The sequence below is a fragment of the Acartia tonsa genome, chromosome 10 (genome assembly GCF_053477335.1).
Source record: "Acartia tonsa isolate MP-2025a chromosome 10, ASM5347733v1, whole genome shotgun sequence".
Classification (NCBI taxonomy): domain Eukaryota; kingdom Metazoa; phylum Arthropoda; class Copepoda; order Calanoida; family Acartiidae; genus Acartia; species Acartia tonsa.
In genome coordinates, this window is record NC_137269.1 from 22,483,496 (window position 1) to 22,505,159 (window position 21,664).

At 33.1% G+C, this 21,664-nt stretch overlaps 1 protein-coding gene across 3 annotated transcripts in view; it reads right to left on the reverse strand.

The window, feature by feature from the left end:
• Positions 1–368: 368 nt before the first annotated feature.
• Positions 369–21,664, reverse strand: part of fra (neogenin protein frazzled) — a 180,336-nt gene continuing 159,040 nt past the window's right edge. For 2 of the 3 annotated variants that reach the window (XM_080173991.1, XM_080173990.1), the window contains 13 exons: positions 20,640–20,746; positions 20,181–20,293; positions 14,733–14,867; positions 9,366–9,517; positions 8,746–8,899; positions 8,184–8,406; positions 7,738–7,873; positions 5,053–5,204; positions 3,985–4,613; positions 3,558–3,698; positions 1,795–2,376; positions 1,332–1,528; positions 369–914 (listed from right to left, as the gene is read on the reverse strand). In XM_080173991.1, the coding sequence (XP_080030117.1) occupies positions 783–914; positions 1,332–1,528; positions 1,795–2,376; positions 3,558–3,698; positions 3,985–4,613; positions 5,053–5,204; positions 7,738–7,873; positions 8,184–8,406; positions 8,746–8,899; positions 9,366–9,517; positions 14,733–14,867; positions 20,181–20,293; positions 20,640–20,746 (2,853 nt within the window). In that variant the 3' untranslated portion in view covers positions 369–782. The remainder of the gene's footprint in view (positions 915–1,331; positions 1,529–1,794; positions 2,377–3,557; positions 3,699–3,984; positions 4,614–5,052; positions 5,205–7,737; positions 7,874–8,183; positions 8,407–8,745; positions 8,900–9,365; positions 9,518–14,732; positions 14,868–20,180; positions 20,294–20,639; positions 20,747–21,664) is intronic. The other variant, XM_080173992.1, reaches the window with a different exon arrangement.

The window sequence follows — 21,664 nt, forward strand, 5'->3', positions numbered from 1 at the left end:
ACTGTCCATATTTAAAAAATTTCTTTTCTTCTATGAAAAAATACAACAAATTATTCTTTTTTTTGTTAAGTTGCCAAAATTTTAAAAGTTCTAATATAAAGAAAAAGTCCATTTATAAAAATTATTGTGATGTTTATTATTTATAAATATTATTTTACATCAAGGACTGTTTTTTTCTTTTTCTTTGGGTTGCAAGCTGTCTAAGAATTTTTATAATGGTTTATTTGTTTATTTCTTGTAAATTTTAAACAGGGCTATAGCACCTTAAGAAAAACTATGAGTTTGGCAAGCTGAAATCGTTGTCAATAAAGAAAAATCACAAAGGAACTGTTTTTGAAAAAGAAAATATATTTTTTAAGTGCAATAACCCAGTCTAAATTTAATTTAAAAATCTATTGATTCAATTTAATAATCAAAGTTAGAATGAATAAACGAGGTAGAAATGTTTGATTTTTAATATTTAGCTCATTTTACAAAATTAATACATTTTCACTTTTTTAATAAATAAACAATCCTTTTGAGCTGGAAAAAGTAGTACAAACATTGTACAATTCAAACACATTTTTAAGTGTTAGCAAGATCATAAGTGTTATCTAGAAGTTATCAAAAGGCAGTGATTTCATTTTTTTTACAAATGTTATAATAAAATTGTAACAGCACTGGTTATTTCTTTCACTTTTTAAAATTATATCATTGTTTTTTTTGGACTATGGATTCTTTGCACTTTTTTCAGTGTCTTTTTTTATCTGAGAGAATAAAAAACTATTTTTTTATGGGGTTTTCTATCCATTTGTTGGACAAGAGATGTGTAGGGGATGGGGTGGGGTTGGTTTACCCGCAATGGCGCTAAGATCCTTCATAACTGACTCCAGGTTCCGCATCTCCAGGTTAAGCTCTTCTGTACTTTGAGAACTCTGAAAAAAAATAATAAGTTATCAACTCGTTTTATAAAAATAATAGAAATCTCCACCTTTCCTCTATTCCTTTCCAAAGTAGATTGCCCCATACTCGTCCCATTCTTTTTAAACGTATCCCTATCATTTCAAATTTCGCAACTACCCCATCGAAAACACTATAAAAATATAAAGTGCTCCATCCTTTTGATAACTTTAAATATTATCTGTGGCAAATTGATCTATTGTCAATAATCATTTAATTTTTAATTGAAAATAAATCCGAAAAGAACCGAAATATTTCCTCATATCTTAGAATAATGCTATTCAATTTAAAAAGGGCTGTGAAAATTTTACTCAAACTAAATAAATTAATATCTTCGTTTAAATTGACTTACATTTACATTTTTATTCATAAATGAATATGAAAAATCTTACCGCCACAGTAGTTGAAAGACAATCACAGGGTCCCTTAGGGTGTAGGATGTCGGGGGATCTGATCTCCCCCATGGGGGCACAGTGGTGTTGACTACCCCCCATCCTAGAGGGGGACCCCATGCACAACCCATCTTCACCTCCCTCCAGGGTTGAGGGGAGTAGGTTCCTCTTGTAAGGACTTGTTGGGGTTGGACGGACTGAAAATAGGAAAAAAATATAAATTTACTTTTTTTTATCAATTTTAGAAAAGTGTCATCTAGTGAAAAATTTAAACGAAAAGTTATCCTTTGTTTCATTAATTAATTTTTGAAGAAAAAAATTAATTTCTGATAGAATTGAGGTTAATTAATAATATATCTAGCTACGCAAGTATCCTTTATAAAAATCAGATGAGTTATTGTTCAAAAAACCACAACTAATTTAAAGAAAGTTTTTTTACGGAAAAAACAAAAAAAACGCCTACCTAAAGAAGACTGACCAACAGTTGGTGGATTTGGTATATTAAAGCTTCTCAACTGTGAGGGGCGCCTGCTAGCTAGACCGCCAGCACCGCCACTTCCCGCAGCACTGCCGCCACTCCCACTGTACCCCCGCGATGCTCCACTTCCCGAAGCTGAGCCAGAATCCGCCGACGAGGTCGACATGGCGGAGGACATGTAATGCGGCAGGTGGCCGCCGTGATGGGTTGGCATAACGGCGGGGTTACAACCGCCACAGGAAAGGACTGAGGAATTACCGCCGTCCACACTTGAAGTTGTTGTGTTGCCCCAATTAAAATCACCGTTGCAGGTCGACGGCGGTCCTTCAGAAGCGCCGTCGTTAACGATACTACCGCCTCCTATGCCACTACAGTGGTGAATAACGCTGGCCGTACCGTTACTAGTCCCGGAACAGTATCCGGGCAGAGGATCCGGCGAGTGCGGCGAATCCATGGACCGGATCGAGGCGGGTGGTGGCGGGTTGAGTGTGTATTGAGATCTGATGTATGTGGAGCCGGAACAACTACCCCCGGCAGGTATTGAGCTGGGAATCGAGCTTGCAACCGCTAAATAGTATACAACACAATCAAATATCTATCGTATTTGAGCTCTCAAAAAAAATAATTACATTTTTTGTCTTTGGACAAGTTTTAAGGAAGGTATTAAAGGAAGCCTGCAAGAAATACTACGCTTTAACTGCTGAAAGACTGCCACAAGTAGACCAAATACCCCAAATTTGAAGCCTTCAGCTTCTATAACAAAAAAAGTTCTAGGCATTTTAAAATGACATTTTATGTACAATGAAAATTTTGAAAGAATTGCAATGCTGCTCATGTTGAAAACTTTGAAATTAAACTACGTGGCCCAGAAACAAAATTATAAGCTTATTTTTGTCATAAATTTAGATTTCCAGTAACTAATTATATTTTTACAATAAAAATAACCATTTTTATAGTTAAAATCATTAAAAAAATTAAGTTTTACTTGCGTTGTACCGAATGTACTGTAGCCAATCAGAAGGCTGAATCAGCTTAACAACCAATCACAGCTAAGCTTGTATTAGTTTACCCCTTTGTTTCCGCTATGATTTTCGTTTAAAAATGCAATTTAAATCGAATTTTTTTCATAGATTTTGACTATGATATGTGGTGTTTTTATTGTAAAAATGTAATCAGTTACAGGCATTCTAAATTTCTGACAAAGATAAGGTTATAATTTTGTGTCTAGGCGACGTAATTTAATATTGTTTTTTCTTTTATGAGCATTGGAAATCTTTCAAAAATTCCATTGTACATAAAATGCTATTTTGAAATGCCTAGAACTTTTTTGTTATTGAAGCTAAAGGCTTTAAATTTGGGGTGTTGGGTCTTCTTGTGGCAGTCTTTCAGCAGTTAAAGCGTGTTTTTTTCTTGCAGGCGTCCTTTAAACTAGAAGGATTAAAACAAATCAAGAAACAAATAATAAAAAATCTAAAAACTAAAAAACTTAAAACTAAAACTAATGTCATAATCCTAAAAATCGCAAGTGGAGTTGTCATACACCTTCCCACTTAAATATATTGTGAAATTTATCCAATAAATAATTAAAATATTATATTTTTTAGCTATGTTTGGTAATTTTTCAGTAAGGTCTAAAACGCCCCACAGGGGCTCAAAGTTTGCCATAAAATAAAAAAGAAATTTGGGGAGGGGATATACAATCCACTTGTTGATTAAAGGGATAATAAACAAAATAAAAAAAAACTCACATTCTCTAGAAAGATACCGGGAAACTTTGTGCTGTTTACCGATACCGGCGATTTTAATCGGTTTCCCGTTACCCGCCACAGTTTGGCGTAACAATCGCCGCTGTGAGTCGCGTCCCGTATATGACCGCTCACTTTCAGTTCCTATTTTAAAATAAAACAAAACGTAAAATAAAATTAAAATAAAACAAAGGTTTTTAAAAAGTCATGCTCGAATTAGTATACTAAAACTACAAAAAAATAATAAATAATAAGGGATAAAATTATAGGGATTCATTCAAATAAATGTAAACATAAAACTAATATTTAATCAAGAAATTTTTGTTCTGTAATATTTAGTAAAATAAAATTAAAAACACAAAAAATATAAATACGATTTTATTTTTTTGCAGGTTTTGGAAAGGAAAACAAACATAAATGTTATTCAAACCTGAATAAGGAGCAATGAATCTTGACCGATCAATTGTCGACGTCGACCCTCTGATATCAACAGGTGTGGAGCGCGCAAGCGAGGCGCGCTCGCGCATGTCTTCAGGATTGGAATCCATCGATTTTAGCTCCAGCTGATCATGATTGATCCATAGGTCCGGGGGTGGCGGGTTTAGTTTCTCCCGCTGGGACCCTGTCTCGCCTTTCATGTAGGACTTATCGCGAGAAGCAACGGCTTCCTGTGCCGCTCTGCTACCCCGCCGACACATGACAAGTCCGAAGATAACGGCTACAATAACGATAACACCGCCAGCGGCAAATATAGCATACTGAACTTCGGCCGGGATACCAGAGTCAGTGGTTGTCCCGCCACCTACAGCGGTATCAGAACTAATCAACGCGCCCCCAGCACCAACGCCACGAGTTCTATAATTAACCGTCAGACTGTTGGGCCCGTAACCTTTGCTGTTACGCGCGTGCACTTTGAAATAATACTTTGTGTTGGGCTGCAGAGGGCCGATTTCAGTGCTGGTCTGGTCCCCAATAACAGCTTCAACAACCCATTCTCGGTCAGGCTTACGCTTGTCATCGGTATAGAAGACCACATAGCCATTAATATCGCCGTTGGATCTAGAAAAAAACAATTTCAAAATAAGATATCTATGAAAACACATAAAAGAGAGAATGGGATAAGTTAATTATAAAAAAGATAATATTGACAAGGGAATAATTTTCATAAAAATCTCTTCATAAACGTTTAGGTTATTAATAGCATTAATACATACTGATAGACATAAGGAGTTAATAGTAATAATAAAATCATAAGTGTATATCTGAAAGCAGCCAAGTAACTCACATTTTAATTTTATAGGACTGATGGAATTAAGTTGTAGGGTAGCTTCGCTACTTTGGAGGGAACTTTGGATTTTAATTTTATGATTTTTGTAGTTATATTCTTGGAAAATTGTCTCGAATTCGATGCTTTACATACTTTTTCAGTATAACTGAGAACCGGTTCTAATCCAACGGATATAAACCGGTTTCGAAGGCACACCGAAAATACTCCTACCTCCTAGGGGGAAGCCAAGTAAGGGTGACAAAGGTTGAGTCTGCCCTGTTGCTCATTACGTTCAGGTCCCGGGGCGGGGAGGCGGGCGCTGACTCTTGGGTCTTGTTCAGGGCAACCAGGGACCACGGACTTTGACGCCGACCTTTTACTACCTAAAATATATGTAAAATTGTTTTATTACTAAATATACATTTACTGTTGGTATTTCTATCTAATGTATACATACTCTTTTAAGAACAGATTAATAGTATAGATGTATATACAGATAACTACCTGCCTCCCTTTTCCATGGACCTTTTTCGTCTACTAGCCAATTGTTTTCGGCTACTTGGCTGTGTTAATATTCCCGACACTTTTGGTTGATTTTCTAAAATTTTCAAAGTCGGCACAAGGTCATTGGGATGGGGACATACAGTTATTTAACCACTTTACTATGTATGTAAAAGGGAAAGAGATGAAATCAGAAAAAGAAATAATCTAAGATTTAATTCCTCATGTATAAGGAATAATAACAAAAATATAAAAACATTAAATATAAATCCTGTATATTAACAAAAATAAGCTACTTAATGGTTTTATTCAAAGACAGGCATGGTTTAATTATAAAAGAGGTAATGCAAATCTCAAAAGCTTTAAATTTGGTAAGACTTTATTAAAGGCATGCTGGAATGACAAAAGTTATTTCTCGATTCGTATTATAAACAGCTTTCCGCGGATAAATGTACAATTATAAGATTAAAACCATTTTTATATTCGTAGAAAACTGGGTATAATACGATGCTAACATAGTTTTTTTCTCTCGTATGCTTGAGAACCGTTTCTAATCCAGCGGATTTTAATCGGTTTCGAATGAATACGAGAAAAAAACATGACAATTTTGTCATTGCAAAATTTAGGTTTTAAATGTTGTTTTATAGGTTAAAAGTAGTTTAAACATAAAACATTAGTCTAAAAATATTATATAAAAGACCATTATTTAGTCTGCCTACACGGGTTTATAAGCTTTAACTACTTTATAATAGCAATTGTAGGCCTAAACTTCTTTATGATATGGCTTACACCCACGAAATGACCCACTTTTTGGCCAGGGAGAATGGATATGACTTTTATGACTACGCCAGTCAATTAATATTTTGATCTAAATTCTAATTTCTTTTTATTATTGTCAGGGATCTAAAGGTATAAGACATTCGACGGTAAATTTGTGTAAATCCACAGTGATTTCAAACAAAATTACCCCTTACGTAAATTGGTTGACATGTTTGAATCAAAATTCAATAAAAAACTTTGGTTACCAGTATAATTTATAGTCAAATGTCCCTTTTGTCCCTGATTAACTAATACAGCAAGCTATGGTATAATAAAATGCTAATTCATTTCGACTAACTTTTTGTTGACAAACATATTTTCTATGGGTAACATATCTCTTTATCCTGCATTAAGGTTGATGTCATAAAATTCAAGTAAATGTTATGTAATAATAGACAGAATATTTTATGTTATAACCACGAAAATGGGAATAATGGGCTGTTTATTACACTAGTCCCCAAAGTTTTCTAATTCGTTGACTTAACAAATTTGGGGCCTTTTATTGAATTTTAATCACGCCAATTTATCGGCCAATATCTTATCTCTTTAGATCTCTGGTTTTATACAAAAAAAAGTTGTTATTCCTATTCTTATTGTTATTATGTTTGGATAAAAAATGAAATACAATTGTCAGAAGGAATGAAGAAAGTTTAAAAGTAAAACCATAATATATAACAAAATATGGTGAGATATTTTCCTTTTGAATATTTTGTAAATGACATTCACACCCCGGGCTTTGTTGGAGGGGGGGAATTATCACAGGGAAGGAGGGAACTTACTTTAATCTAGTAATCTACCTAAGGCTGTAATTTGTTAGTAAAATGGGGAGGGGGAATTTGCTTCCCCCCATTTTATATTTTTTTTTAATTGCAGGGGGGGCATTTTTTAGGGCTGATATCTCTTGGACGGGTGGTGGAACCCTCCACCAAAATAGTTATAAACCTTCCCAGGACATATGAGAAGCTACTTTGTTAAGAAGAACCATATCGTTTCAGCGGTCAGAGATCCTTCGGTACAGACAAAATCCTGTTACATTAATATATAATAGACAGATACCATAAAAATTCCTAGGTTTAAAATACGGAAACTACATAGCTATAGAGTAGTTTTGCTACTAAAAAGGTAGTAGTAATAAATGGAATATTTTAGCCTACCCTCTTTTGCAAAGTACTTGGGATTTAATACTCAATTTCCGCCAGATAACTTTATAATAGTATATACATACTTCAGAAATAAAGAAATAAGCAAAATTTCACAGATTGTTTTTAAACGACAAAAAATAAAAAAAATTCTTAATCCAAATTTTAATTTAAACTCATATCATCTATTTTTTTTACTATTTTGTTCTTAGATTTTCAATTCTTGTTTTAGAAGGTTGTTTTTTTCGATTATCTAGCTATATTCTACACTTTTTAAAGGCTAGCTTTAAATAGTGTTAAAGGCAATTTTTCAAATATAACATTTACAGTGATAATGTATGTGTGTCTGTAACAAAAGATCTTGTAAAAATCCTTTACAGCCAAGCTTCTTATAGGTCCAGGAAAGGTTTATAATTATTTATAAATATTGTTTTTTTTTAAAATAATAAAAACCCACCTTAACCGTAAACTCGTATTCAGTGTTCGGGCGTAGATCATCAATCATTGCGTTGAGGTCAGTGGCGTTCTTATAGTTGTGCTTAGGCCGGTCAGCTTGGATTGAGGGTGTACTTGTATACTTCACTATGTAATATCTAAAACGATTTGATACAATATTAGTTACTTGTGCTATTTTGAATTAAAAAGCTAGTTTTAAATCAAGTAGAGGTATGAAACCAAAGAATTTTTTAAAAGTGTTCGATATAATCGCAAACTTTTTAAATACAATCATTTGAGAAACATTGAAACACATTTTAGTAAAAAAAACCTAATGAATATTCTTTCATAAATTTACCAGACATTTGGAAATCTGGAAAAACACGCACTAAAAAATCCATTTAATTAGGAATATAAAGTTTAAATTGTTATATATCAGAATGATCAGATAGTAATAAGTTAGTTTACCTATTATCCGTAATAAGCTGATTTCTGGGGAGTGTAGAATCCACCCACGTAAGAACCACTGTCGTGCTCGACAAAACAATGGCGTGCAACCCCAGCGGGGTCACCAACGGGGTGGATGGCTCCCTCGCAATCTCGTCCTGGGTGCGGGTGGTCTCGTAGATGGGGCGGCCGTCGCCCACGTTATTGTAGGCCCGCAGGCTTATAACATACTCACTATTGGGTTCTAAAAGTAATATTAGAATTATAGTAGAATTAAAATAAAAGAAAATGAAACTTACAGCAAAGATACTCTACATATCTTATTCACAGCCTTACTGTCTGTCATTTAAACATTTTTTTGAGAGGCAACGTATTTTTGTTAGCCAATATTTCTGATTTTTTTTGTAGCGGTTTTCCATAACAATTGATATCGTCATACTTTTTTTCTTGAAAACAAAATCCACTAATAATGACCATTTACTCCATAATTCATATCTCCGTTGAACTAGTTTCTAATTTAGCTATTAATCATTAACAGATAATGTAAAATTTGAATTTTAAGGCAATTTTTAAAATTACTTACTAAGATTATCAATGATGAAGTATCTCTGTTTGCTGTCGACAACCTTGGTATACTCGTCAGGTATACCCTTCCCCCACCCGATGGTGTAGCCACGCACCAGCACACTTGTAGATGTCGGGGGACTCCATCCAATTGTTATCGAGTCATAGCTCGCCTAAATTTTAAAAAGTTAAGACACTGTTATTTTGTATAATAGAATAGTATTAAATACGTAGGCAATAGGATAGAAGATCAATTTAATAATTCTATTTGGGGCGGTGTAATTTACAATTCATAAGCCCCTTCCTTCCTGATATGGTTGAAACGTGTAAACCCTTCACTTAAAAAATCAACTAATTAAACACCAATCCAAAGTTGGTAAGCCAACGATCAAGAAAGCGTATTATAAAACTTTAGGAATAGTGCAATAAACAGCCCAGCGCCCCCTCACTTTCTGGAATCAAGCCTTATATTAGTCTTGTCAAAACTTGTATGTTTAACCACTTTTCTCTGATTCACTTAGTTTTGTCAAATGCTTTGGTCAAGTCTAGCTGCTGTTAATTAGTAAAAACTATAAATGAGAAATATAAAGACGTTTCAAAGTTTTTCAGTCAACGAATACAAAAACGTAATTGACATACCTTAGCCCGTAGCAATGCTGGAGGATCTGGCACAATAGATTCATCCAGGTCCTCTTCAAAGGTGACCACCCGTTGCCAGCTGGTGTACGGTCCGGTGCCGTTCACGGTCAGAGCGGTCATCTTAACCTCGTACTCCCGCCCTCGATGTAAACCTAAAGTATAATCTTAATTAAATATTGAAAATTGGTCTATTTAAACTACCCATTCTTTTTTAAAAATAACTTTTAAATAAGTTGTTTGTATGTTTTTTCTCCCCATCATAATATACCATGTAGTTTTAAATGAGGTGGATTTAGAAAATATCTTCTTTTAAAATTAAGAGACAGTAAAACTTGTCTTTCCTGATTTCAAAGCAAAAATTCTCCTTTATGAGATGAATTTCTAAAAAAAAAGATAGTTAGTATATTATATGGTTGGTTATCTTTCAACCTTATACTTAAAACAATACAACCTATTAAGACTGTTTGAATAGTAAATGTTTTTAAATCAAAATTTCATAAAATAAAAAATAAAATACATATGGTGCATTATTTGCCAAATGTACCACTTTTCTGCACTACCTCTCCGATTTTGTTAATACTCTATATTTTGGTCCGTTGGGTCATTCAAGGATGCTGGATGGCCAAAAAAAAGTTTCAGAGTCCCTGGATGTCTAGATATCTAGCTATCTATGAAGGTAGGTAACAAAAATGTAAATAACACCCATTTTTTTACAATTTTAAAAATTAATTTTTTCATCAATCTTACATCCAATCTATACATTTTATACACCAAAATGATCGTTTATTTATGTAAAAAGCGCACATAATGCTATTTTGGCCAAAACTCTAATTTTACAGGGTGTCCAGCAAAAAGTGTATTTTGGATATCTAGCGTAATACCCAAAATACCTGTCCGAAAAAAATCATTTTTTTTGGCTTAAATCCTGTGTTTTATCTGTGTGCATATGTGGTATATAACGGTTCGGACCACCCCGGACTATAAGGATGTCAAATTTCACTTTGGGACACCCTGTAAATGTGATTTTTGCGTCTGTAGAGCTAAAACTTGGTCCAAATTGGCTATTTTTTTCAAATTACTCTAATATGTGTCTTAGTATGTTTGGCCATAGTGTTTTCTGACCAGATCAATAATTTCATATTTTTTGGACACCCTGTATTTTCAAAAAAAGAGAAAAAAAATTTTTGTTTTTTTTTAATTTTTTTTCTATTTTTAAGTTACTTAAAACTGTCATATTGATACAGATTTTGACTAATAACAATAATATTTGCCTATTTTACAATTTTTTACACTTTTGGGACACCCTGTGCATGTTTTTGAAAAATGATGGTTTTTGCCCATTTTTTGGGGGAAGGAGTCGTTTTAGGGCCATTGACTATTTCTTCATTTTTATAGAACTTTTCAAGACACATCGTTTGTTATTTATGCAAAAACCGCAAAAACCGAACCGTTTGGCCGTTATTCACCGCCAAAGGCAGAATTTTTTACGTTTTTTGCCGTTCCCGAGGTTCTAATGGGCATTTGTGGTAAGAAGACGTTGATTTATCAAGATAACTGTGAAATACTTTTATTTAGGCATTTTAATTTACTAAATTTCATGTGAAGTAAATTTTTTTGTATATCCAACCGATTTTTGTCAAAAGGAATTTCAAATGCACATGATTTATGTTTCTTTTATCACTTATGTTATAGCAATTATTTATGTTATATTCACTTAATTTTCTTGTTTTAACAATTGAAATCCATCTCGACGAAAAACGGTTAGCTGCACAAAAAATTTTACTTAATATGAAATTTAGTAAATTAAATTACCTAAATAAAAGTATTTAAGAGGGATCTTGATAAATCAACGTTTTCTTACCACAAATGCCCATTACAACCTCCGAAACGGCAAAAACGTAAAAAAATTCCGCCTTTGGCGGTGAATAACGGCAAAACGGTTCGGTTTTTGCGGTTTTTCAATAAATAACAAACGATGTGTCTTGAAAAGTTCTATAAAAATGAAGAAATAGTCAATGGCCCTAAAATGACTCCTTCCCCCCAAAAATGGGCAAAAACCATCATTTTTCAAAAACATGCACAGGGTGTCCCAAAAGTGTAAAAAATTGTAAAATAGGCAAATATTATTGTTATTAGTCAAAATCTGTATCAATATGACAGTTTTAAGTAACTTAAAAATAGAAAAAAAATTTAAAAAAAAACTAAAATTTTTTTTCTCTTTTTTTGAAAATACAGGGTGTCCAAAAAATATGAAATTATTGATCTGGTCAGAAAACACTATGGCCAAACATACTAAGACACATATTAGAGTAATTTGAAAAAAATAGCCAATTTGGACCAAGTTTTAGCTCTACAGACGCAAAAATCACATTTACAGGGTGTCCCAAAGTGAAATTTGACATCCTTATAGTCCCGGGTGGTCCGAACCGTTATATACCACATATGCACACAGATAAAACACAGGATTTAAGCCAAAAAAAATGATTTTTTTCGGACAGGTATTTTGGGTATTACGCTAGATATCCAAAATACACTTTTTGCTGGACACCCTGTAAAATTAGGGTTTTGGCCAAAATAGCATTATGTGCGCTTTTTACATAAATAAACGATCATTTTGGTGTATAAAATGTATAGATTGGATGTAAGATTGATGAAAAAATTAATTTTTAAAATTGTAAAAAAATGGGTGTTTTTTACATTTTTGTTACCTACCTTCATAGATAGCTAGATATCTAGACATCCAGGGACTCTGAAACTTTTTTTTGGCCATCCAGCATCCTTGAATGACCCAACGGACCAAAATATAGAGTATTAACAAAATCGGAGAGGTAGTGCAGAAAAGTGGTACATTTGGCAAATAATGCACCATATCCATAAAATGTTAAATCTTCCACAGAAATAAATAGCCCGTAGAGCTTATGAATATAAAAAATATATGTTTTGAATATTTTATAAAAGTTGAGTGATTCAAATATTTCTTCCTGAAATATCTTTTCCTTGCTTGGTCTTCACGGTTAGGGGGTGCCAAATTTTTTTTGGGGGAATTATTATTCCTACGTAAGATAAGAATGAAAAATAGCTCTAAACCTTACAAACACATAAAAATTAAAATTAACTGCGTGTTACTCAAAATCACTAAAACGTAAGATTTATAAAATCTTGAGCTATTTAAAGGCTAATTTTACTAATTTAATTGATGTAATGAAGGACAGAAAATAAATTTTTGGGGCACAAGAAGGCAGCCCTGTTTATAAAGTTGTGAAAGGATTTACATATAAATCCTTTTAGCTCTCACCACTGGACAGGTATAAGTTTGTTAAAAATTCATGTATATTTAGGACTTAAGGACAAAGGTCGTTCAAGTAACATTATTAACACTCCATACAAAAATAAGAAAAAATACAAAAGTTCACCAAAATTTTCAAAATCTTTGTTGAAAAATTGTGTAACATTTTCTAATATTTTATTTTTGAGTTATCGAATTTTCCCTGCACTAAGAATAAGACAAATGTTACAAATTTGTAGGAAAAAGAAAATTTTAAATAATATTTAGGCTGTTATTTTTCATTATTTTTTTTACAATTCGTCTTGTGTAGGAATTAAAAACGACATATTTATCTAATAGAAAAAGAGCAGCAAACTGTAATGCAGTAAAAAATAGACGTTTTCCCTCAAAGTGCATTGTTGAGCACTGAAACCACAACCCTTAGTTTTAATAATGTAATAGGATGTAGGGTAACTTTTCTTTTTTTGTGAATTCCATCAGTTAGTTTAGGTTATATTATATTGGCACTGGGTAGCCGAGTAGGGTTTTGGTAACTAAGTTATAGGCCTCTCAAAACAGGCCTTCCCTTATTTTTAATTTACCTTAAAAATAAGGAGGGTGGGGTTTTAGTGATTAATAGACATTTTGTAGGAAAACACCATCGTGTATGTGTGCGTCAATTAGCGTGAAATCTCTACGACACAATATTGTTAAAAAATAAAAATATTTTAATTTTGTCTATTTTGGTAAGAATATTTGAAAACCATATTTGCCTTTCAGACAATTTCTAGCATAATTCAATCCTATAACATATTATCAAATTTTGAGTCTATAGCTTTAGCATAATTTTCTGTGTGAAAATGCAATTTAAAGCAGCTTTAGAACCATTCTAAAGAACAGCCATTTAAAGATTAGGTCAGGTATTTGCAGGACCTTTTCCCTGGCAGTCATAAAAATGGGAAAAATGGAAATTATTGCGCTTTTATTTATAAGATTTAGTAATGTTTTTTTTACATCTAATATTAATAAATAAAGTAGTTTTTATTTGAGCTTATTGTGGACAAAATTGGCCTTATTTAAATCCTTTTTTTGTCAACCTTAAGAAATTGATCCTTGAAGTATTATTTGACAAATGTAGTGCACTGCACAATGGCAGGCCACAAAGCTCCCAAGGGAACCAAAATTTGCAAAATTCTTCTTTAATTCAAGGGTTAGCCAGCCGCACTATCAAACATGGTCGCGTATTGTTATAAAAATTGTGCACTGTCTGCGGTAGAATGCCACGATTGGCTGCTAAAGCAGCGGCTTGTATCTAATGGTCGTAAAAACATTGAAGAAACAGAATCTTTAAAGCTGCGGCTCACCAAATTTTGGATTTTCTGCGGAGAAAATCTAAGACATTTGCGGTTGATTATTTTTTCTATCTGGATAAACTTCTAAAAAGAAAAGCAGCCAGCCGAATTAAACAAAGTAAACTGAAGAGATTCTATAAAGCAGCTTTAGGCGACTTAATATGAATGTAGGACGAAATTCTGCGGCTGATAAGCCTTGTTCAATCCTACATACTTATATACCCAAGAAAAATAAATTCGCAAAGTAAAGAGAAATTTTGGTATCTTACTATTTTTCTAAAGAATTTAATATTGCTTGTATTCAGATAGCATGTACTCTCAATAAAGTGAAAATCGTGGCTGGCTAAAATAACGATATCCCCAATCCACCCCTATTGCCCCATCCCCTCCTCTCCTACTGGATGAAAGAACTGACCAATAAGTGATGTCCATGGTAACAACCTAAATTGACGACATATTCTATGACAATGATTCTACAAGTAAAAAAATTGGAGTAATTAATTGATTTCCTCATGTAATTTACTGTTTGAGGTCATATCATATTAGGCAATGGGTAGCCACACTGGGCTAGGTTATTGCAGGTATAGGCCCTGTCGGGGTTAGGCTTATAGAGTAAAAACTAACCCTCTACTTTTTCAATTTATTTTTAAAAAGGGGAGGAGAAATGAGATGTTGATATTTTAAGTAACATTTAAGACAACGAACTTAATAAATCAAAGCTATGTAAAACAAGACATTTATGTTTAATACCTGTAATTGCGTACAGCCGTCTGCTGCCATCCGTAGAGACCGTGTGGATGTTCTTGCTCCCAGCCATTCTCCATTTCATCTTGTATCCCGTCAGGATACCGTTCTGGGACTCTTTGGGAGGGGGCTCCCACCGAACTAAAAAGTAAATATTTTTTTTGTTACATTCCCTTTAATTCAAAATTAAAATATTTATTTTAAAAATTTATCACCAGAAGAGATGTTTTACCTTATGAGAGTTACTAAAGCTTATTTTACTTTAAGGAAGGAACAGAATTAGGAGCTCTACTGGTGATTTAATGGACTTTATCAAGAGTATAATCATATCAGTCTATATATTTTAAGGAAAGCATATCAGAAACTGCCTGTCTGATAAAATAATCATTTTCAGGAAAGCTTCCTAATGGTTTTATGATGTCAAATTATTAAAAGAAAATATTCCCTTTAGCATATGAAGACAAAATTATCAGTGCTTATTGAAGAAAACTAATTAAGTTACTTTCGACTAACGAAAAAGTTAGGCGCAGAATTAATTTAAATTGTATTTATGCAGACTTATGATATGAATAGCAACAAAGAATGTAAGATTTGTTTAAACTTTCATTACATTAAAACTTTTTAAAGTCTGTAATGTTAAATAAATGCAGGGATGGAGGGAAATATTGGACTATAAATTATACTGGTACCCAAAGTTTTATATGCATGTCATCTATTTCGCTAGCTTAAAAACTTTGGACACTTTGATAGGTTGGTTCAAACTAGTGGTGCTAAACCTTTTACACCAATAATGTTAATATACAGGAGGGGAAATTTAGATAATTTTTACATAAATTGTCTTATCCCTTAAGATCCCTGCAGAGGGTGATATTTAGAAAGGGATAGAATAAAATGAAATGTGCTCAAAAACCTTAAAATATTTTTCACCTAATAGCTTATAAAGTATAAAACTTCTGTAATATGTAATACTTCAGTGATTTTAATTATACAATAAAATTTTACAGTTATATATTTCCTTTCTTTTTTTATACAAATTTTGAATTTCAAATTGATCTAAACCAAAGTTTTACATTTTTTTGTATATATAAATATTTAGGGATTTTAAACTTCCCTTTTTTCTTGAACTTTGTACAATGTCTTAATCTAATCTTATTCAAATTAAAACTAAAATTTTCAAAGTCTAGCCAGGCGGATGGATTAAAATAAAAGAATATACATTTTAAATTGTTGCTTATATTAGTTCAGCTCTAGAAATGGATTTATTACTATTTGGATCTTAAACCAGATTATTAAGTACTTTAAATTTAAAGTGTAACTTGTAGCTACAATAATGACAATCCCCCCCCCCCCCCATCCACCTCTTTTACCCCATCCCCTCCTTTACTACTGGATGAACGGACTGACCAATAAGGTATGTCCAAATAAGCAACCTAAAATGACGATAACTTTTCCCCTGTCATATTATTCACCTATATTCTATAGCCATTGCCCTATGCAACTATGACATGCTTTGTTGTCCATTTTTTATTAATTAAATGATAATAACTGCCAAAATTGCCAACTGAACGTGAAAATTAATTGAATTGATGAAGAATTGCTTGTTTAAGAGATAATGTATATTTCTTGTTTAATTTAGGTATATTAAAAATATAAAATTTTCTCCAAAAGAAAATCATGTTAATTTTTGTAAATAACTCTCAGGAAAAGATAGGCAGATGGACATTATTACTATTTTTAGATAAGCTGTGCATGCAGGTTAAGAAAATAACTTGTAGTTGTTGCACAATTCATGAACATAGTTATGCTTGTTATATTTTGAATTCATTTACTAATTGATAAACATCTCTATCTCTTTCGAAAATACAAAACTGCATTTATTAAAATTCAAAGATTAAGAAAATTTACATTTTATTTTAATTGAAGTCAAATTGTTTAAACAAAAACTCATTTAATAGTTCTACAAGACGACCCTAAGAGTAAACTTTATGAAACAAAATATAAAAATTATCCTTTTTAAAACAGACTTTTCAATTGAAAAAAAAAGTTTCTTAGTATGTGTAAATTTTTGCCAAGTTTAATGAACCCAGCATAAAATTGCATCCTCTGTGTAAATGGCAAACTTTTAAACTTTGCCATGTTTGTTAAAGGGATCAGCAGCCGCAGTCGTAACGGATTTTTAAACAAATAAGCCACCAGCTGATTGTAAGACGATCTACTGTCAGGCAGATGTCCTTCTAATGACACGGAAATTGCTGTATAATTCTTAAATTAAAGTAAAAGGAGGATGTCTGTGCGTAATGAAGGATCTCGCTAACCACTGAACCGATATGGTTCTTCACAATCTAGCTTATTATGGGTCCTTATTTATAACCTTTTTGGGGGAGGGTACAACCATCCCCCCATGAAAAGAAAATACCCCCAAATTTTTAACTTTTAAATTTTACAGCGAAAATTAAAAATAGAGGGAGGGGGGGAAAGCCTTCCCCCCTCCCCAGACCATCTCAAGTACCCCTTAGAGGTATCTTTGGGCGTATCTCTTGATAATTATTCATTCATAGTCAAAGACAGCAGGTTTAAACAAGCAAGAAAGGCTACAATCCACATCCGTATTAAGTTGTCAATTCGTATTTTGCCAATTTTTTTTTAGCAAGATCCGCAGCTAAAGTTGTTACCCGAACATAGGCGACTGCCAAGTCTGATATGTTTGCACAAAAATTTGCATTCATATGGGGGTTGAGTAATTAAAAAAAAAGGCATCTTAGAAGTTTTAAAGTTTGTTTTAAAATCGCCGCTTCTCTACAATTCGGTGTCTTTCTTTAGTGACATTTATACATTACATTCTATTAATAGAAAAAATAATTACATTTTATCGAACTTATTTTAACGGAATTGTGAACAGACCAACGATTTACCAAAGTGATAGAATAGTTTTACTACCTATATATCTATGTATTTATAACTTTCTATCAAAAAGGAAACCAAAAAATCGTTTAGTCATAATTTCTACAAATTAAACTCTATGAAAAAAAGACACAACCCCATCTTCTGTTGTAAAAATATATGTTTCCTTTCAAAAATACTAAAAGAGTTCAGTGACTTGCAGTGATAGGAACAAAAATTCAATTTGATTTTTAAAAAAATCTTGAATGGTTAATTTTCGGAAAGGTTTGAATCACGGCCCATTATATCGTCATATAAAATGGTTCCTACTGCTGCTATGTCAAGTGGATAAAGTGGATGAATGTTGTTTTTGCTCAAAACATGCGCAACCATGCACAGTTAGGACTTTCAGACATTAAACCATACTGGAAATGAAATTATTCTAAGTAGATTTAGTTAAATTATGTTCATGCAAATTTTAAAGAAAATCTTTTCCTTTTTCTACAAAAATCATACCTAGGTAAATGAAAACTTTTCAAAGAGAATAAATTCTTTTTTTTGTAATTAACTAGCGGCTTCGCCCCTATCCTCTAGGGGCTTTGCCCCAAGAGTTTTAATCAAACCAATTTTTCGTATTTTAGATTTAAAATTTTTTTTGGGGGGGATATTTTTCATTTTTTTGGGGGGGGGGTTGGGGTGTCCCACCCCCCAAGAAAATAGTTATAAACCTTCCCGGGACCTATGAGAAGCTACCCTGTAAAGGAGAACCCAATCGGTTAAGCGGTTAGCGAGATCATTCGCTACAAACAAACAGACAGACAGACATCGTTCTACTTCAATAATACAAAGTAGAACGATGTCTGTCTGTCTGTCTGTCTGTCTGTCCGTCTGTCCGTCTGTCTGTCCGTCTGAAGCTTAAGATCTCAGTAACCACTGAACCGATTGGGCTCTACTTTTCAGGGAATATACCTACTGGTCCTGTGATGGTTTTAAGCTATTTTCTTGGGGGGTGGGACACCCCCAACCCCCCAAAAAAATGAACCACCCTCCAAAAAAAAATTTTTTGTTACTTTTTCTTTTTAAATCTAAAATACCAAAAATTAGGTTGATCAAACCTCTTGGGGCAAAGCCCCTAGAGGCTAGGGGCGAAGCCGCTAGTCTATAATACAAAGTTATTATAGCGTTGTCCAATAAGATCTAATTGATGGCTTTTCCAGCAAGTAAATAACTTTCAAAAGTGGTTTTAAACTATTAATACTGGGCAAGTTTAAGGCTATTAATATCCGAAACCAAAATAAGGTAGGGTCGCAGCCGCTATAATATTTTACATTATGAAGGTTAAATGTTGGAATGGATATATTTTTACTTGGATCTCACACCAGATTTTCATATTCTCTATTAAAGTTAAACTTGCTTCAGGATAAAATAATGATTCCAACCTGACACCCCACTGTGGGCTAGAATTGAATCAAGACAAAAGTAAGTGCCGAGCCCTGGGACCTATGTATGGTGAAAATAGACATAAAACCATGATTATTCCAGGTAAAACCAAAATATTTCAGCGGGGGCTTTTTGAGAAAATTAGATTTGAAAATTTCAAGTTCAATTTTCACCCCCTAGGAGTTGCCGCATAATCATGACAAGAAAAGCAAATATTATTTATTTTAAATTTTGAACAACTTTGCTTTTATAAAGTTCTTCATAAAACCACTCCTGAAGGGAGTTAATTAATGGCCATTTTTATCAACTGCTTTGCAAAGGTCACGAAAATTCAGCCTAAAATAAATCATATATAGAGAGGTTTTATGAAAGACTTCATAAAAGCAAAGTTGTTCAAAATTAAAAATAAATAATATTTGCTTTTCTTGTCATGATTATGCGGCAATTCCTAGGGGGTGAAAATTGAACTTGAAATTTTCAAATCTAATTTTCTCAAAAAGCCTCCGTTGAAATATTTTGGTTTTACCTGGAATCATCATGGTTTTATTTCAATTTTCACCACACATAGGTCCCAGGGCTCGGCACTTACTTTTGTCTTGATTCAATTCTAGCCCACAGTGACCCCTGTTACCCCATTTATTCCCTGCTAGATGAACGAACTGACCAGTAAACGAGTTCCATGTTATCAAGGTAAATTCGCAAAAACTTTTACCCTGTCACAATATCCACGTATATTGTACATCCATTAGTGTTGGCTACATTGGTCTAAGAAGAATTTCAATCTAAATTTTTGAAGCTGAGAAAGTTGTTAAATTAATCTCTGTAAAGTTTAATATAAACTAGCAACTTCATACTATAGTACACAAAACTTTATACAGGCGTAGCTATTGTATAGTAGGTATGTTCGTCAATCTAACCATAAATGATTTATGTACAAACCCAACAAAAAGAATAAAAAAGTCCACTAAATGAACTCCAGGAGGTTGGTGGTAAAGCCCTTAGATTAAATCAGGTTTTCAGTTGTTGAAAAAAATACTACTATCTCTACTATAAAATCAATTAGGTAATCTTTGATTTTTACAACAAAAAAATATATTTTTAAAATTAAAAATTGTTTAATTCTAAAATATTTACCTATAAGAGAAGTGGAAGAGGCTGGTTCCAAAGTAACATTTTGTGGTGGGTCTGCAGGTATGTCAGAATACGTTCTACTAGAGATTTCACCGCTGTAGCCCCCTTCTCCGTTACTAAAATTAAGATTTTGGATGATTTTTTTATCATGAGGTTGCGTGATTGAAAAATTTCATAAACAGTTTTCCAGTATGGCTTCGAAACCGATCAATATCTGCTGGATTAGAACCTGTTTTGGCCTTACAGGCTATCATGTATCGTATCATAATAAAGGCCCGAGGTCCCATCAAAACTGGAGAAAATTATATATTTTCTATTTTATTGTCCGCGGAAAGTTATCTTCAATAATAATATGCGAAAAATAATTATTCCAGCATGGCTCGGATTAATTTTGATGGATATATTTAGTTCTAAACTATGATTAACTATCTTCTCTGCTAAAAATGGTTGTAGATTTGTTACCTATTATACGCAGACACCCAAAAGATGTATTCAGTGAATTCTCTGAGATCTGAGAGATGGAACTGGGTCTCCTCAGTTTCAACAAATTTATCCTCAGAAAACTCTCCCTGAAATGAATAAATATCTTAATAACAAGGATGACAACATCCATGAAAGCGAAGCTATAACATCTAATCTGGAATAGTTAAAATGCACAAAGACAGCTTATATAAAGAAAAGTCTGCGATATAACTGTACACCTAATAACTATTCAAGATTATTTGTAGGCCACTTTTGTCGGTAAAAATTTTGTGCGAAAAATACGTTCTGCTGTTAGCAGCCAATAAAGGTTATGGAATTTTTGGAAATAATCACTACCATAAACATTTTACAGTGAACTGCACTAGATCAGAAAGATCTAAATAAGGACGGACAGACATACAGACAGATCCTACATGTATAAAATAATATTCCTATGTATTAAGTGCACAGAGAATCTGTGGCTATAATGTACAATTTTAAAGCTTTTGCATAAAAGATATTTCGGTCGTTATTTTCAAGCCTCGGTAGCCGCGCATAGGCCTAAGTAAAATTGTTATATCATGACTTTAAAATTCAGCTAGAAAGAAGTCTAAACCTATTCCTAAAAAGACAAACCATCTGAATTTTGGCACACAAGCGGGTCTAAATTTAAGGTTTATGCGCGGCCGTTGAGCTAGGTTATTTTTCGCAAAATTCAGGGTTTCAGGTATATGACATAAGACAAGAAATTAATCTTCTCCCGAAATTCTTGTATGTGAAATTCTGTCTTTGTATCTATTATAAGAAATAAAGGGATGATGCAGATTAAATTATGCCCAATCGTCCACTTCCTCCCTGGCAAAATTGCACGCATAGAAATAATGTAAATCACAGACAATGGTTTTTGGGTTAAGCCAATTTGGCCAGTCTTATAACAAAATTTTGTCTTCTTTTTTTATTTTAGGGGTAGGGTGAGGGGGCCTTAAATATTTGAAAGGGCTATATATCTTCTGAGAGAGAGGGGA